The sequence below is a fragment of the Fusarium sambucinum genome, chromosome IV, assembly GCF_050947815.1.
Source record: "Fusarium sambucinum isolate potato_lamoka chromosome IV, whole genome shotgun sequence".
In the NCBI taxonomy this organism is placed as follows: domain Eukaryota; kingdom Fungi; phylum Ascomycota; class Sordariomycetes; order Hypocreales; family Nectriaceae; genus Fusarium; species Fusarium sambucinum.
The window spans coordinates 1,099,022-1,116,170 of NC_139291.1; the positions used below are offsets into that span (position 1 = coordinate 1,099,022).

Genomic DNA, 17,149 nt, shown 5'->3' on the forward strand with positions numbered 1-17,149 from the left:
GCGAAGCACTACTGTCACACCATGGACCATGGACTAGTCGACATCACCTTTCCATTAGACATACACGGCAAATCGTATGCGACGAGCGTCCCGTCAATGAGACAAGAAAATGTTGGTAAAAGAATCACAATTCAATTCATGCAAATTAGTTCACTATACCATTTCCCCAAACAAAGAAACTCCATCATTATATCCCATCTTACTCGTCACCATCCTCAGAAAGGATCCCCTCCTCAACAACTCTAACCTTAACCTTCATACCCCAAGGCTCATCATCTCCAATCCAGTTCTTCTTTTTCCCAATCTTTTCAACGTCGCTGGCCGCCTCCTCAACCGTCTCCTTGGTCCTGGCAGGGTCATTCTTTGTCTTCTGCACCGAGATGGTAAGCAGGAGGCCCTCCTTGTTCTTCTTCTTGCCCAGAGCGTACGACCACTGCGTAGTAAAGACCACACGCGGCTTATACTTGTGGATCTTGCCTGCTGGGTAGAGCGCTGTGATGAGTTGTCCTACTCTGCCGAGGTAAGACGCCCACCAGACTTCTTCAGGCGTGAGCATTTCACGAAGGGAGTCGCGGAATTCCGACTCTCGGGGAGGAAGTTCGCCGCCGTATCGGGATTCGAGCATCAGCGCCAGTCTAGCTCGGTCTTGGTGGGAAACGCCATGGATTGCAGACATGACTCCGACGCTGGTCGAGTACAGCGCCGTCGTCGAGGCAGTTTCCTTGGACATGAACATGTGGAGGTACATTGAATTGGCAAACGAGTCCACGACAGGCTCTCCAAAGTCCTCTGGAAACTGCTTCTTCTTGGAAGCTTTAGGGATGGAGCTCTTGAGCAGCTGCTGGATGAGGTGTCGCGAGCCTGGCGCGAAGTAGCCAGTTGCTACCTCCAGAGGCGAAAGAGCCCGAACGGAAGGTGGTAGCTGTCGGAACAGAAAACCCTCTCGTACACCACCCTGACAGAAGTGCGCTTCTCTGATACCTCCAGGGATGGACTCGGAGAGGACATTAACAAGGAACGCGACAGCAGGGACTTGCGATCTTCTGCGATCAGAGACGCGGAAGATGTCCTTGGCGGCATGAGCGACATGCTTGAGGGCTTCAGTATCTTCGAACTGCTTGCGCTTGGCCGTGTAGCCATTGATGATGGAGATGGGATAATAGCTACCATCTGTCTGGTTAAGATAGAGAAGCAGGTATCCCCATCCTCTGAATCCACCGCCGGAGAGATAGATACGGTACCCACCTTCCTTCTTGGCTTTTTCGACCATTTCCTCGGGGATTTGGAGATTGTTGTAAGCATCCTTGAAGTTGGCAATCATCTCTTGCTCAAAGGCCTTGACAGCAGCATCAGCCTCGTCCTTCTTCTTGCCATCTCGGAGATCGTGGAGCTTCTTGGTCAACGCGGCAGCTCCGTACGGGAAACTGAAGCTTCCCTTTGGACTGATGCGGACTTGACCGCGTGAGCTAAGCATCCAGGTGATCTGAGTGCTGCCGCCTCCAAGGTCCATGACAAGACCTTCCATGTTGGAGAAGCCACTGGCAATGCCGAGGGCGCCAATCTGGCCTTCCTCCTCCTTAGGCAAAAGCTCAACTGTGAGACCGGTCTTGTCTTTGATGGCGGCCAAAAACTCCTTGGAGTTCTTGGCGGCGCGTGTGGCTTCGGTCGCGATAACATGGACATTCTCCCTCTTGCAACTAAAGTCTTCGCAGATGACAACGAATCTACTCAAAACGGAGACAACAGACTTGATGACATCGTCGGGGATAGGAATCTGTTCGCCAGTCTCGGGATCATATTGAGAGTCGTACAGCGAGATGGAAGCGCGATACTGGTATACGGTCGGTAGCATACGAGCATTTGGGCTCGAGAGATCGGAAATGGAAAGACGGATGCCATTGCTGGTAGACACAATCTTGTCAGCTTGACGTATCGTGCAATTGATGGATGAACGGTTTCTCACCTTCCCATGTCAACAACACCGACTAGCTTACCCTCATGGCCCTGCCACGGAGGATGACCGCCCTGAAGATGGGGGATTGATGGTTGAGGGGTGTCCTCGTCATCGCTGCTCTCAGGACCGAACTCGGCAATTGGGTCAATGATTTCGAAATCAGAAAAGTCCATCATTTTGTTTGTGTTGTTGGATGAAGACGAGAACAAAGGATGACGTTGGCAGAGCCCAATATTTAGGGAGCTTCGATCACAAGCTGAGGCCTGCTAAGCTTGGCTGGGCGGAACCCGACTGTTATGGAGGCTGTTAGGGTGTTTCAGCTACTGACGTACCTACGCCAACCTTAAATGAGCTTGTCCAGTAATCGCTCCAGTTACAATTGATCAGCGACGCCAGCGCAGCGTGTTGAGGACATGTTATTGGCTGAGATCAAGGATGGCATTGAGCTTATCGCTTATATTAACCTTGATCGATGGACTGACAACAACAATACAACATGGCACAGACGGACGCACTGGCATCAGCAAAACAAAGAACTAAAGCAACATCGTCTATTCATTCCATATCAAGGATTGCCTAAGCTTCATCATCTGACCTCGACTACAAAGAAAGCCACACCATCAATTGCTAAAAATGTACAGGTAACCAACCACCAAGCCATGATCTACAAAGAGTAGCGTCTATTCATTCCTCGCTACGCCGCCTCCCAACTCTGTTTCTTTATTGTTCTCGCAAGGATGGAGTCGTTAGTCTAACCACACCATCCATTCCCATGTATCAAGCGCAATGTTCGTTAAGAACATCATAATCACGAGTACATGTTTAGTATAATACACGATTGAGAATAAAGAACATGTTAGATTCGACAGGCTATGAAAAAACAGATAAATACTCCGTCTATGTCCTCCATCATTCTCAAACACTCACCATCATCTTCTTCTTCAAACACTTACCCTCATCACACTTACCATCATTATCCTCAGCGACCAGCGCCCTAAGTCTCCAACTTCACCACTTTGAGGTTGTAGATTTATGGTGTTGGTCGCTAAGGATGATCACCTCAATCGAAAACCTACGTCCTACCCAGTCAAGGGCATTGAAGAGACATTGCCAGCAATGTGTCTTCTCTTCTCGAAATAACTCCCAGTAACCTGTCGATGCCTGATCAGTACGCCGATACCCAAGTCTCGTAATGACTAGCTGTCAACAATTGAACAAGAGAGGACCAGATTGGTGCCACCCGATTGATGTTCTGAGCCTTTGGTCACTCTCATAGGAGAGTGAACGTACTTGGCAGGATTTAAGGTAGTTTTATTCCACAGCTGCAGAAAGAAGCATGGCCTCGACTTAATCAAATTGGTCATTGAACCAAATTTGAACATCGAGGTCCAGGCCTATCCTCAGCATCTGTTGAACGAAGCTACCTTCAATCCTGTCAAGTATGTCGACTCTCCTGCGAGAGCCGCCAAAAGCCAAGAACAACCAGAGGTTGTCACCAAATCTGGCCCTTTCCTGTTCGATTGTTGACAGTTGGTCATTGTACGAGACTTGGATATTGGGGTATTGATCGGTCTCGAGGGATTCTGAGAGTTGTGTTGCCCTACCTGGGGGGACTAGGCCCTGCGACTCCAGGTCACGGATCACGTCGATGACCCATTGCTGGCAGAACTGGCCTTGGGTTCTTCTGGCAGTGGCGTATACTCGATGGCACTGATGCTCTCGCATCATGCTGATGAAGTGACGTCTGGCGGCCGTGGGAAAGGTGTTTGGTTGTCCCATTTTTCTAATTTCGAACTCGAACCTCCAGGGTTCGCCCATACTTGGCCCGCCAGCCATGCGAAAACGATACGCCAATCCGAAGAATGGATCGTGAAACATGAGAGCCCAACCGCTGTTCCCGCCCGCGGTGATGGGACTGTACATGTCGACGCTCAGTTCCATAGTCCTGTCAACGCGGCGCCTTACGACCACGACATCAGTGGAACTGCCACGCATGGGAAACTCCTCTAAATCAGGCTCACCTTCAGAGTCAGATGTTACTTGAATACGATGTTGAGTTTTAACGTCGTGTTCAAGTAACATCTGTGTTGTTCGGAGCACGGATAGAGGAGCCAGCCCTGCTCGATGGTCCTGGTTGGTGTGGGAGGAAGACATTTTGAACAATTTAAGTAGAAAAATTGAACAAGTTTTTGACAATAGCAAAGTAGCATTGTGTTTGTGTTTGTGATTTGTTTTTGGTGGTTGTCTTGTGTTAAGATCCTAAGTTGGAACTGTTCGAGTAGAAGAGTATAAATAGACATGGCCGCCCGGTGGTGAATTTCTTATAAACTGGGTACTCCCTTTGTTTAAGTCGTGATTCTAGCTGGCTAAAGAGGTACGAGTTGTTCGAGGAAAAGTCAAGTTGTTCAGATTAACTCTTTGACAGGGATTGACTTGACGTTCTTTGTTCTCAAGATCGTGTTCATGGCGAACACTTGGAAAACACCATCAGATGATCATGCTCGCGGTGACTAGACATTGAAGACCATTCAACTATACATAGTCAAAGGGAACTTTAACAAACATATTCAGCTCATCTTTGTAGTAGTGTTGCTCCAATGTTGGAGATTCTCTGGCTTTGTCGTTCTGCTCATAATGTATGAAGCCATCAACGCATAACAACTATAGTATACTACAACCTCTAAGATAATGCCATAATTTACCTAATGTAGTCTGTAGACTTTACTTGTGGATATTTGCATCATAAGTTATCTAAATGATGCACATTTCCAATTGTCTTAAACCCGATGCTCTCCACTATCTTCATTAGTTTTCTCATATGAGGGGCAAAAACTAAAGACTCAACCTCAACCACCAACAAACTTCCCGTAAAAATGCCTTCCAAAATACTCATCCTCGACGGCGGTCTCGGTACCTCCCTCGAGTCCAAATACTCTGTTACATTCTCCCGCTCAACTCCCCTCTGGTCTTCTCATTTACTTGTATCTGACCAACCCACTCTTCAATCATGCCAGTCCGATTTCGGCGCTGTCCCCGTTGACGTGCTCCTCACAGCAACATACCAAGTCTCACTGCACGGATTCGCTGATACTCGTACTGAGGATTTTCCAGAGGGTATTTCTCGCGAGAATGTCCCGCGCTTCTTGAACGACTCTGTCAGTATCGCTGAGCGTGCTGTCGGGGAAAAGGGCTGTGTCGCTCTCAGTATCGGACCTTATGGAGCTTGCATGATTCCTGGTCAGGAATACAGCGGGACATATGACGATAAGCATGATTCTCTGGAGGATCTGGAATCATGGCATCGTGAGCGCTTGGGGGTATTTTCTGAGGTCAATGATATCCAGAAGCGACTGGGTTATGTTGCTCTTGAGACTATTCCTCGTCTAGATGAGATTATCGCTATGCGCAAAGCCCTCGCCGCAACACCAGCGCTGTCCAAACTTCCCTACTGGACCGCTCTTCTTTCTCCAGAGAAGGACTTGCGACTCCCCGACGGTAACTCCATAGAGGCTGCCGTAGAGGCCATGTTGGACCCTGAAGTCTCTGCCAACATCCCCTGGGGTATTGGCATCAACTGCACAAAGGTCGACAAGCTGGATAGCCTGCTACAGATCTTTGAGAGCACTGTCTCGAGCATGGTGGAAAAGGGCAAGATTACCGAGTGGCCTGCCCTGGTGCTGTATCCTGATGGCACCAACGGAGAAGTCTACAACACGACGACACAAAAGTGGGAGATGCCTGATGGTGCTGAAAACCAGAGGCGCACGTCTTGGGAGGGCCAGCTTGAAGATGTCGTCAAAGCTACAGAGGGTAGAGGAAAGTGGCCCGCCATTCTGGTTGGTGGGTGCTGCAGAGCTGGAAGCGAAGATATCAAGAAGCTACGTGATCGCTTTGTCTAATATGAACCCAAATGCCCTAGCTGAAGCATCTGTCCCAATGTACAATATCTTGACTTCTTTCACTTGTGACTCAGAAATTTGAACGATGAATGTTTTCTACTATAATCAACCGTTGATACCATGTCCAATTCAACAGGGACTGTATCCCAATTTACCTATATCAGCACTCAACTCTCTCCCCTGCATCATCTCAGCCATAACTTTCCCCGTACCAAGTGACAAACTAATTCCCCACGGTCCATGCCCCGTCGCAACGTAAACACCGCCATCCTTTCCTTTGCGCGTGCTATAACCTTGCCGTAGATCTACATCCTCTATCCTTGTGATATACGGCGTCCCTCTCTCCGACACAGGTCTAAAGCATAGCCCCGTACGTACTGTCTCCAACTCCTCGCCCTGTGCATCGATTATTTGCCTCGCTAGGTCTTTCAACTTTTCCAGCGATGAATCTATAGGCCTTGCACCTGTTGCCAATGGCGGCAGTCGTATTGATGTGTTCACGCCGCCGAGCCAGATATGCCCGTTTGGCCGGGCGTAAATCTCGGGTGAGAACGTATCCGTGCTGGTATACACTGAGTGAAATTTATCGCCTATATCTCCCGGATTCTTAACCACAAGTGAGTGGCCTGCGAGGCTCATGACTGGAATGTTGATATGTGACCCCGGAAACATGGACTCCAAAACACTCGGAGTCCATGCCCCAGCGCATACAAGCATCCTAGTAGCCGGAATTGTCGTTTCTGAAGAACAGTCCGTGTAGCCGATACGGACATATGACAGCTCGTCGTGGCAGTCAGCGCCTACGTGTCGAATAATAGCAGGAGTATATATCCGGACACCTGCTTCTCGACACCGTTCAAGAAGGAATTGGCAGAGTTTTAGAGGATCACTATTCACGAATCGTTAGTGGCATGTACATCTCACAGGTTCAGTCACTTACAGGACGGCTGTGCCTTCACCATTGTCGACCAAACTAAGAGCATCGCCCTTCACACGTTTCAGCCAAGGTGGACTATTCCTATCCTTCACTTCACCTCTCTCCTCTACTAAATCCGCACGACTACCACCTTCACTTAACCAGTCCTTCCCCGTGAATCCTTTGAGCTTCCTTCTCGGTAGCTCGTAATTCACTGTGACAGACTTGGCGTACAACCACTTCTCGCGTCCATCGTACTGCTCAGCCAGCCTTTCATGCTCGTCGAAGCTAAGTGCTCCTAAAGACTCAAGATCTTTATGAAACCAGTCCCTGGCGAGAAAGCCCCCAGCGTATCCAGACGCCGAGGTGAATAATTGGGCAGATGAGTCAACAAGGTGGATTGTATAGCCTGGTTGATGTTCGGATAAGTAGAAGGCGGTTGCGATGCCGATTATGCCACCTCCAACAATCACTGTCGAAGCCATCGAATACTAACAAAGTATTAAGAATTATAATGGATGTATTGTCTAAATAATGAGAATCGTCGACGCTGATGGCGGAGGTTATTACCAACAAAGGAACCGATGACGTGAGTGACCATGAGGATCCAGGGTAGACAAAATTGAAAAGGAAGCTCCAAAAATTGACCCCTCCAAAACCCCCACTCTGATGTGATGGGAAGCTTCAAAGCTGCCAAGGTACGATTCCTCATCTTCAACTTCAACACAAACATCATTACACGACATATCATTCCAAAATGGCATCTAAAGTATTCATTGTTACCGGCGCCAGCAAAGGCATTGGCGCTGCCATCGCTCAATACCTCATCAAGCAATCCCACAAGGTCGTTATCACAGCTCGATCATCTGAGCCTCTGGAGGGACTGAGGAAATCGCATCCTGATCAGGTTCAGTTCATCGCTGGGGATATTGTTGAGCCTCAAGTAAGTGACCAAGAAGCGTCTTGACAGTCTTTAGCTAATCATTTTGATCAGATGCCTACGAAGCTGGTTGACCTTGCTGTGTCTTCCTTTGGCAAGGTTGACGGTCTTGTCGTTAACCACGGCATGTTGATTCCCAACAAGTTCGCTGATACTTCTCTTGAAGAGTGGAAAAAGGTTTATGACATCAACGTCTTCAGTGGTATCGCCTTGGTAAGGTGGACAGTCATATGCACTCGTGCACTACGCTGACAAAACCAGGCACAAGCTGCAATCCAAGAGCTACGCAAGTCCAAGGGATGCATCGTGTGGGTGTCATCAGGAGCAGCAACAAAGGAGTATGCTGGATGGGCAAGCTACGGTTCATCAAAGGCTGCATATAACTCTATCTCTGGTCACATCGCCATTGAAGAGCCAGACATCACAAGCGTTGCCATCGCACCCGGTCGAGTAGACACCGAGATGCAAGGCGTTATTAGGTCAGGAGGCAAGGAATCTATGAACCAGGCGCAGTACGAATCATTTGTCGACGCCAAGGAGAAGGGTATCCTGCTCAAGCCTGAACAACCTGGTAATGTCATGGCCAAGTTTGTCGCAGACCCGCTTAAGGAGCTGAGCGGAAAATTCTTCTCGTACGTTTCACGATATGCTGTGGAATCAAGGACTAACGGTTATGCAGATGGAACTCACCAGAGGTTAAAGCGTACCAGGAATAGAGTGGACCTTGGTAGGAAGGGCATCGTGGAACATCTGTATATCTCAAGCAATGTTAGCTTATGTCTTGAAAATAATTTAGATAGACAAAAGGTAGAAAGACATATGCAAGTCAGTCGAAAGATGAAAATACGTTTGCTCCACATAGAGTTTCGGATTTAGCATGGAATGTAAGTTTCTTCATCATAGCATTTGATTTCGCGAGTATAAAAAAATAAAATAAGTTCTTACCTGATGAAGAGTCGCATGCGACGGTGTTGAATGACCAGACCCGATAGCCTAAGCAGCAACTGCCTGATTGCATATTAGTGTATGGTCCAATATGTTGTCCAAAACAATCGTGCAGTCGAATGCGCTCAGGAAATGGTTTTGACGTCATTAGGATCCGAGTCTAATTAAAATATAGAACATCACGGCGTATCGAAGGAGGGCTACATGCTGAATGGAGTCTTACATTGCGGCATGAGTGGTAGGAAGTAGCCTAGACTTTGAGTTGGTTAGCGACTGGTCAAGTCGAAGGTCAAGCTTGGAAACAAAGGTGATTGCGATCGATCAGTTCTTGTCCATTTGGCACAGGACGAAGTCAATCAGCACAGGAGGCTTGTCGAACCTCCTAAGCCTGGGGCGACAACATATCTCATCATGCGATGTGGTGGGTAGGGAAAAAGAAAAAAACTTACCCAGAAGACTGGCAGCTGCAGTGGTTGAAAGCATCGCGCAAAGCGAGTGCGTTCGGGGTATAGCAAACAAGCGCGATAGACGCTATCATGTAGCGTAGCAAAGCCGTTGCTCAATTGGAGCTTTCTGGCATGTTTGTGGTGGGAAAGGAATGTAGGAAAAGAGAGAAAGAATGTGTTGATGAAGGAATAAGAAATGGAAATTTTCAAAAGATGGAAGTTCTAAAATAGACGTGAATGATTGGTCCGTGCGTTGAAAAAAGACGCGCCCCCCTTGGGACCTGAGGCTTCTGTGCTGGTGCTGCAGAAGGTGGGGTCACTTTCTAGCTGCAAAGCAAGAGCTCTCAGATACAAAAGAGGCTTGCCCCACCACTCATGGGCCTGAGTAACCATCCGTCCTTCAGCCTTGACCTATTCGTGAAGCTCATCAACGACATATAAGAAAGACGACTACAATCAACCACAAACAACAACACAAGCACAGCACCAAACTTTATAGACGACACCGGAATTACAAGACTTGCTCATAATCTCTGGTCGTTTTTTGTTAATTTTACTGTTTGATCTGTACTTGTCATCGCGTTGCAGCTCTGCAACTCATCGACACCCAACCGCGTCGTCTTGGTGTATACAATCTGTCCTAGCAAACACTCTTTACCACCGCTCGATTCACAGATTACAACTCTTTCGAAAATATGTCTGATCACGAGTTTGGAGGTAAGACTAGACACTGGTGTCTTTATTTCTTTTTGTTTCGTTTCCTGTTGTGTTTCTGCGTACCCGAATCTGGTCTGTGATGAGCATCACCATTGTTGCATCACTGCTAAGAGAAAGGATATTGTGAATCAGTCTCACTTTATTTCACTTATTTAATCAAGACTTCTCTGTGTTGTTTCTATTTTCTAAATCATTATCATCATCATCTACACTCATGAAGGCCAAGCGTTTTATTCTCATATGGTCCTTTCCATCTCAACCATCATACCCAATATTGAATACACTGCATCCTTCCCATATCTCCACATCACTATTATTTCATCATGCCTCTTCCAGCATCGACCAAATATTGGTTGAAGTATGACAGCGGCACACTGGGTCGGCTATTCATTTCTCACATGCGAACATTTGCTAACAATCCTCTTCTATAGGCAACGAGGATTTGTCCCTGCCCAAAGGTATGCTTGTCCACATCTGCTGTACATGAGGGCTTAGCTAACATGACTACAGCTACTGTCCAAAAGATTGTGTCGGAAATTCTTCCCGCCTCACAAGGCGTGGCCTTTGCCAAGGAAGCTCGTGACCTCCTCATAGAATGTTGCGTCGAGTTTATCACCCTTATCTCATCAGAGGCAAACGAAATCTCAGAGAAGGAGGCAAAGAAGACCATCGCTTGCGATCACATCACCAAGGCTCTAGAGCAACTAGGCTTCACTGATATGGTTCCTGCTGTCCTCGAGGCAGCAGCTGAGCACAAGGAAGTTCAAAAGGTACGTTTCTCTCTTCTTGGCATAAGCGTATTACTAACTGTTTCCAGGGTCGCGAGAAAAAGGCAGACAAGTTTGCTAACAGCGGCATGTCCATGGAAGAGCTTGCTCGTCTACAGGAGGAGCAGTTCGCCGCTGCCCGTGAACGCCACGGTTAAGAATTTTAATTGTCTCATGGGTCATGTTGAAAGAAGGAAAAGGGCGTCAGGGTATTTTGGCATTGCTAGGCGTTGACGAACAGGACTGGCTGGGCTGGACTGGACTGGAATAGGCTTGGATGAGCCTGGGATTTATCATGACGGAGCGGACGGGTTGGCTGACTCGTTACTGAATCACTTTCGCTTATAGATGAGGGATGTACAATTTGAATTGCATTTGTTTCTACTTAATCATGACTGGATGGATATCTGTTGACCAACCACTCAACCCACTTCGGGAGGTTAGTAACTTGCCTTGGCCAGGTGGCTGTGTAGTAAGTTCATGACGTGGTGAATATTAACTGTATTGTCTGCCTGGTACCTTTATCCTTGCCAAGGTACAAAGGTTCCTGGGTTTCTATTCTGTTGCCTGGCAATTCAATGTTTGCCGTATGATTCACTTACAGTAACCTTATCGATAAGCGCCAAAGTGAAAAATGATGTAAATCTGATATCCCCCACCTTTGATTAAGACTTGACTCCCACCCTACAATTCCCAAATTATATGCGCCATCAGCTTTCGTAAAAGTATCACACTTTTACTATCGTCGCCAAAATAGGTCGAAGACGAAAAAACAAAAACAAGCCAGGACCACGCGTCCCTCGTTGGCTTCGTCGCAAAATGGGTCAGGAAGAGTCCTCCATGAGTTACAGCGGCCCGCCCGCAACGCTCACTGAGCGGAGCTTGGCCGCTGTCGCAGATTATATCAAGTCCGGTCGCTGCAAGCATATTACGGTCCTGACCGGCGCTGGTATCTCTACTGCTGCTGGAAGTAAGTATATAGAATATAAAAATGCTTTGACCTACATCTAATCAAGGGATTAGTCCCCGACTTTCGATCGCCTGGAACAGGCCTTTATGCCAACCTTGCTCGTCTTAATCTACCCTACGCCGAAGCCGTCTTCGATATCTCCTACTTTCGCGAGCACCCCGAGCCTTTCTACGTACTAGCCAACGAATTGTATCCCGGGAAATTCCATCCGACCGTATCGCATGCTTTCATCGCTCTCCTTGCCCGCAAGAACCTTCTCCAGATGCTCTTCACTCAGAACATCGATTGTCTTGAGCGCGTAGCTGGAGTACCTTCAGACAGGATCATCGAGGCCCACGGAAGTTTCGCAAAGCAGCGATGCATCGAGTGCAAGGAAGAGTACCCGGACGACAAGATGAAGGAGCACGTCTTTGGAGGCAATGTTCCTCATTGCGACAAGGAAGGTTGCGATGGGCTCGTCAAACCTGATATTGTCTTCTTTGGTGAACCACTACCCAAGGCCTTTGACAACAATACTTTCCAAGTCGCAATGGCAGATCTGGTATTGGTTGTTGGTACAAGTTTGAGCGTGTACCCCTTCGCTGCCCTTCCAGGTTTGGCGCAAGAGGGAAAGCCTCGTGTGCTTTTCAATATGGAGCAGGTCGGCCAGCTTGGTAGTCGATCTGATGATGTTATGGAGTTAGGTGACTGCGACTCAGGGATTCGCAAGTTCGCTGATGAGCTCGGCTGGCGCGACGAGCTCGAGGCATTGTGGAGAGAGATCGTAGGTAATGCCGAGGCAGACAGGCAGAACAGTGGTAGAGAGAAGGAGGCTGTGCAAGATGAGGTTGAGCGCTTGGCAGCCGAGGTCGGAGCGGTTATGATCGACGATGGCGAAGACAAGACTGTTGACAAGACTGATGTCAAGCAAGAAGACACCAAGCAGGATGTGCTTTCGTATAATAAGCCGACAAAGATTGAAGAGGAGCAACCCAAGACTGAGAAGAACGATCTAGAGCCCGCAGCTGCCCCGGCTTCTACAACGACTCCAGAAGACAAGAATAAGGAGTCACCAAAGACCGAGCAACTCAAGTCAGAGAACCTCGAAAAGATCGAGACCGAGACAGCAAAAACAGAGTCACTGGTCACAGAGCCCCCAAAACCACAGCCATCGAAAGAAGAACTATTACAAACAGACACGCCCAAGGATGAGCCCACTGTTGCACCCGCAGAACCCACCACAGAGGAAGAGAGCAAGTCCAAATTCTAGACAGGATAAAGAAGGCAAAAGAGATTTTTTTATTAAAAAAAAAGAGGATATGGGAATCAAGAGCTACGAATTACTGCCATCGCAAACACTGCTGGCAGACGAACTAAATGAGTTTTCTTATGTTGGTATAAGGGTATCAGAAAAATTGCGCTGGAAGCATAAGATATGAAATTAGTAGGTCACTTCATGCTCCTTGGGTACAGGTCTCAGACTACTTGTTTTTATACCCTAAGACTCATGAGGCCAATTTTTCCGCTACCCATCAGATTGGTCACGAGAAATGCGTTAGGTATATGGTTATCCAGATGATTCGTGCTGGCCAAGGTCACCACGTTAGTTAGTCTAAAAGAAATGTTTCAAAATCGTCCAGCTTTTGCGTTGGGTGACATAGTGAGCTGAGCTACATATAGCGGTAAGACTTGAGTGTCAAAAGTTCCGGCATATACGAAATTCTGCCCTACGGTGTATGACTCTGCATGCCATCCATCCTTTTTGCTGACAAGGACAAAGGGTTCAGTGAGATAAGCGAAACGGAAAGTATACGCTTTATGGCTTGTAGTGGTTTCATAAACGTATCATCGTATATTTTAAAGAAACTAGAAATATGTACTGAAATATATCAGGCTCCCGCTCTTGCTGACACATTTCTGAGAATACGATACGACCGCCTGAAGATGCCCTTCTCGTATATAAACTTCACAACGCTTAACCAAAGGGTATCTCGCTCAAAGTCCGCTGTCAATTTGTACTGGAATATTGGACAAAGTCCAGTGTCCCCATTGCCGACACGTTTCTGCCACAACGTTTGGTATACGTAGCTTTTCAACCTTGTCCGGTTCTGTAAGAAACTGCGTGAGTAATCCTGCCGAGACATGCCACGCGATGTGACAGTGGAACGGCCAGACACCTATCAGTGTGTGAGCAAATGTTACCATGGCGAGGGGTGAAATATGAGGCTGAGTCAGGGGAAGACATACCTGGATTACCCCCGGCGTCGAATTGAATGACGAGGTGCCCTTTACCCCGGATCTGAACGACGTCACGCCGTTGAGGATTGTGTTCATTGATGATTGTGCCATCCCACTCGCCTGGTCCTTCGTGTAGGACGTACATGTTGAATCCGTGAATATGCATGGGATGCCTGTCAAGTCCAGTGTCAGCAATTGTGAAAAACCACATGTTTTTATCGGTTTCTTACGCGACAGGCGTCTTGTTGTTGACCACAACCCGGACGCTCTTTGCCTTGCCAGTATTGATCACATTCCACTCCTTGTCAAAAGTATGATTCCCAAGTTTACTCAGAAGCAGGGTTGGACTGTTGTAGTTTGTCCTTGCCGCCACACCACCCAGCGACCAGAGTGTGATGTTACTTGCGTTCTTGAATACATCTATATCCAGCTCAAGGATCTTGTCGGCCGGAGGTAGAGGTAGCTTCATCAAAGGTTTTGTCATACTTAGATCATCATTGGCACAAGTCGCGGGATCAGGTATATTCCATGGCTTTGACTTGGGCTCCTTTTTGTGGTTTGCGTTGTCGTAGTAGATAGCTGCAAGAGCGTCCGGACCAAAGGACAGACTGCAGTTGGCAGAGATGTTGCTGCGCATCCAGTATGACTCCAACTTTCCATTGCCTTTGACTAATACATCTGTACGTTGGCCAATTCCGAGGGTAACGACTTTTGTATTGTAGGGTTCCACGGGTATAAAGTCGTTTGCAATAACTGTCATTGTATGACCGTCGATGGAGAAGCGCTGTATAGCTTCGGCGCTAGGGTTGATAAGGCGTAGGCGATGCACTTTGCCACGTCTGAAGCGAAACTTTGAGATACCAGCATTATTTTTGCAAGGCGTCTTGTCACCAGGTTGGACTTTGGAGCAGTTGAAGTTCATCTTTCCGTTGATGAGATTGCTATCAGAAAAGACAATGCCGGGAGCGCCAGGTTTCATGATGTCTTCCACAAGGTCAAAATACTCTTTGTGGTACCAGTCGCTCAGCAGGATAGGCCCGATATCAATATCGTAGTCTTTTCTTTCCTGAGGGCCGTATATAACCATGGGTCCGAACAATCCCGCCGAGTACTGAGCAGAGTAGTGCGAGTGATACCAGCTGGTACCGTAAAGGTCCGCGATAAAGGAGTATGTATATGAGTGTCCCGGCGCTATGGGGCATTGGGTAACACCAGGAACGCCATCTTCCCAGGGCATACCTTTCTGGAGGATTCCATGCCAGTGTAGAGACAGGCCTTCGTCTTCCAGTTCATTGTAAACAGTGACTTGGATCGTGTCACCCCAGTTGGCTTCGATAAGGGGGGCAGGGAACTGTCCATTGACAAGAATTGTAGACAACTCATATCCATCAGGGGCTATCTTGGCCCGATTGACGGTAAAGTCGTATTTTCTGATGACACCGGTATTGGGATGATCCTGATAATAGTTTGTGCGAGTGTTCATAGTACTCCATGGGTAGCCATTGGGAGTAGGGTTGTCAGTGAGGAAAGCTGGCAAGTCTGGTGCATCCAGCGTCCCATATGTAGATTCTCTATAAATAGATCAGCACATGTCTACACAGGTAGTGATAGCTCTGCCTTACCCATTGGTCTGAAGTTGGGACAGTTGGCCCAGAGCCCCCAGGTTAAACTGGTTACTGTTGGTATTCCCCATACTGAATATCTGAGGTGGTTAGGAATCTCTGGGAGTAAAAGACGAGCTCTCACATCTCCAGCGGGAAGCAACACCAGTCTATATAGGCTTCACCCTGACAGGAGGCTTATTGGTGAGCCAACCCTTCAATAGCCACAGCATGAGGCGCTTCTAACAAGGACAAGGTATGTGCCGAAGACCCGCGAAATAAAGCCTCTTCTGCTGGGGCCGGGCGATCGCATACAGGCCAATCTTGAGCTACTGTAGGTTATCAAGGATAAGGTAGTCAGCCAGCCAGCCGCTGTCCAAACAAGAGGGTGGTGCTGGTGTTGTGAATACTAAAGTTTAGTGAGATGGGACCACATGGCAGGACTCTAGTGAGTCAAACCAAGCTGCAAGCCATGATGACCGTGAGCACACCAAAAGCATATTTCGTGAAGCATAATTGTCCTATCAGGTTGGAGTTCAAGTCCTCACTGGATCACACGTAAAGGAAAGGTTGTCAAGGGGACATCGATTGTGGCGGAATGTCCGGTAACTTGGATGCCTCAGCCTTGGACGTTGAGAAAACAGACACGAGATTCAGTTCCATCTTTCGAGTGTCGTATATTTAGATGACCCGATCGTAGTCGTGCGGGCGGGAGGATTGGCAACTAGGATACCCCCAGATCGTATTTGTTCCGATTTTGGCCCGGTGGAAATGACTGTCTTAGACAGACATGACCATCATACGAAAGTTCTAAGCATGTTGATTATCCCCGGGTACGTAAAAGAAACAGTCTGGACCCAATGGCGTCGAAGCAGTAAACAACTGGACCAACAATACGAAATTGTTGATCTTTGTGCTGCTGACATTGTTGTTGGAGCATAACATGATAAGCTAGCGCCAGCCAACAATGCATCTTGACATCGTTAGTGCAAGGCGCTGGTGTTATGCTCCGAAGCTGGGCAGCCTCTAGCACTTGACAGCATTGAGTGCAACTGACTAAAAACCGTAATACAGCAAGAGTGCAGCTTTTAGCATCGATTTGGGGATCGTCTGGGATTCCAATTGGCGTGCGATGCAGTCCAACCTCAGCAAAGAATTTCGGTAAGGTTTTGACGGCGTAACGGCGCAAGGCGGCGGATTCCTCATTGAGCAATTCACATCATCAAAGCGCCAATTGTGATCGACCGATCATAATCTGGTAGGGGCAGACAGGATATGACAAGGAGTCAAGCTAAGTGCGCATGTCAGCTTTAGACGTGTTGGTGCAAACAAATTATGCAACTTGTGCATAAAACACTTCAAAAGAATGCAACAGCATAATCAACCCTCAGGGAATATTCTGTCGATGCACGATGTAGTTCAATGTGCATAAGCTGTAAGACGTGAGCGTTGGCCCTCAGTTGTCCCTAAGAAGGAAATCCGTCAAGCCGGCAAACACCAATCGCTAAGAGGCATGGCGCAAACTGTGTAAAAGCAGGATTGCCAACCGCCTATTGCATATGCAGAAAAGGCTGGTTATTGAGCGCCATCCCATTAAATCAACCAAAGAGGCTAGTAGAGGAAACTTTCAGCAGCCGAAAAGTTTCCAGCTCAACAACACCACAGCGCGGTTGTCGAAACCTCGTATTGGGCGCCGTGGGGTATGCCAACATGCTGGGTCGCGTTACGGTAATGGTGTGTCGATCATGTCCTGTATGCTAATGTAACCTGGACGGTT

The 17,149-nt window shown here is 47.8% G+C and overlaps 8 protein-coding genes across 8 annotated transcripts; 4 read left to right on the top strand and 4 right to left on the bottom strand.

Annotated features, from left to right (window-relative positions):
• Positions 1-199: 199 nt before the first annotated feature.
• On the bottom strand, positions 200-2,130 carry FSST1_000399 (Ppx/GppA phosphatase family-domain-containing protein; the record flags this gene model as incomplete). Its single annotated transcript, XM_083230133.1, has 2 exons — positions 200-1,901; positions 1,964-2,130. 2 exons carry the CDS (start codon positions 2,128-2,130, stop codon positions 200-202), a joined length of 1,869 nt encoding a protein of 622 aa, XP_083090581.1.
• Positions 2,131-3,301: 1,171 nt separating this feature from the next.
• On the bottom strand, positions 3,302-4,108 carry FSST1_000400 (uncharacterized protein; the record flags this gene model as incomplete). The annotated part of the gene is made up of 1 exon (XM_083230145.1): positions 3,302-4,108. The coding sequence occupies one exon, from the start codon at positions 4,106-4,108 to the stop codon at positions 3,302-3,304; it is 807 nt and encodes a 268-aa protein (XP_083090582.1).
• Positions 4,109-4,827: 719 nt separating this feature from the next.
• On the top strand, positions 4,828-5,853 carry FSST1_000401 (Homocysteine S-methyltransferase; the record flags this gene model as incomplete). Its single annotated transcript, XM_083230156.1, has 1 exon — positions 4,828-5,853. One exon carries the CDS (start codon positions 4,828-4,830, stop codon positions 5,851-5,853), a length of 1,026 nt encoding a protein of 341 aa, XP_083090583.1.
• Positions 5,854-5,982: 129 nt separating this feature from the next.
• FSST1_000402 (FAD dependent oxidoreductase) lies at positions 5,983-7,254 on the bottom strand (the record flags this gene model as incomplete). Its single annotated transcript, XM_083230166.1, has 2 exons — positions 5,983-6,742; positions 6,794-7,254. The coding sequence occupies 2 exons, from the start codon at positions 7,252-7,254 to the stop codon at positions 5,983-5,985; spliced, it is 1,221 nt and encodes a 406-aa protein (XP_083090584.1).
• Positions 7,255-7,526: 272 nt separating this feature from the next.
• FSST1_000403 (uncharacterized protein) lies at positions 7,527-8,425 on the top strand (the record flags this gene model as incomplete). The annotated part of the gene is made up of 4 exons (XM_083230177.1): positions 7,527-7,712; positions 7,764-7,922; positions 7,971-8,341; positions 8,389-8,425. 4 exons carry the CDS (start codon positions 7,527-7,529, stop codon positions 8,423-8,425), a joined length of 753 nt encoding a protein of 250 aa, XP_083090585.1.
• Positions 8,426-10,140: 1,715 nt separating this feature from the next.
• On the top strand, positions 10,141-10,742 carry FSST1_000404 (negative cofactor 2 transcription regulator complex subunit NCB2; the record flags this gene model as incomplete). Its single annotated transcript, XM_083230188.1, has 4 exons — positions 10,141-10,195; positions 10,249-10,275; positions 10,328-10,587; positions 10,635-10,742. The coding sequence occupies 4 exons, from the start codon at positions 10,141-10,143 to the stop codon at positions 10,740-10,742; spliced, it is 450 nt and encodes a 149-aa protein (XP_083090586.1).
• Positions 10,743-11,403: 661 nt separating this feature from the next.
• FSST1_000405 (DHS-like NAD/FAD-binding domain-containing protein) lies at positions 11,404-12,803 on the top strand (the record flags this gene model as incomplete). The annotated part of the gene is made up of 2 exons (XM_083230199.1): positions 11,404-11,554; positions 11,608-12,803. The coding sequence occupies 2 exons, from the start codon at positions 11,404-11,406 to the stop codon at positions 12,801-12,803; spliced, it is 1,347 nt and encodes a 448-aa protein (XP_083090587.1).
• A 725-nt stretch (positions 12,804-13,528) lies between these two features.
• On the bottom strand, positions 13,529-15,464 carry FSST1_000406 (Cupredoxin; the record flags this gene model as incomplete). The annotated part of the gene is made up of 4 exons (XM_083230210.1): positions 13,529-13,710; positions 13,781-13,944; positions 14,002-15,342; positions 15,394-15,464. 4 exons carry the CDS (start codon positions 15,462-15,464, stop codon positions 13,529-13,531), a joined length of 1,758 nt encoding a protein of 585 aa, XP_083090588.1.
• Between the last annotated feature and the right edge of the window lie 1,685 nt (positions 15,465-17,149).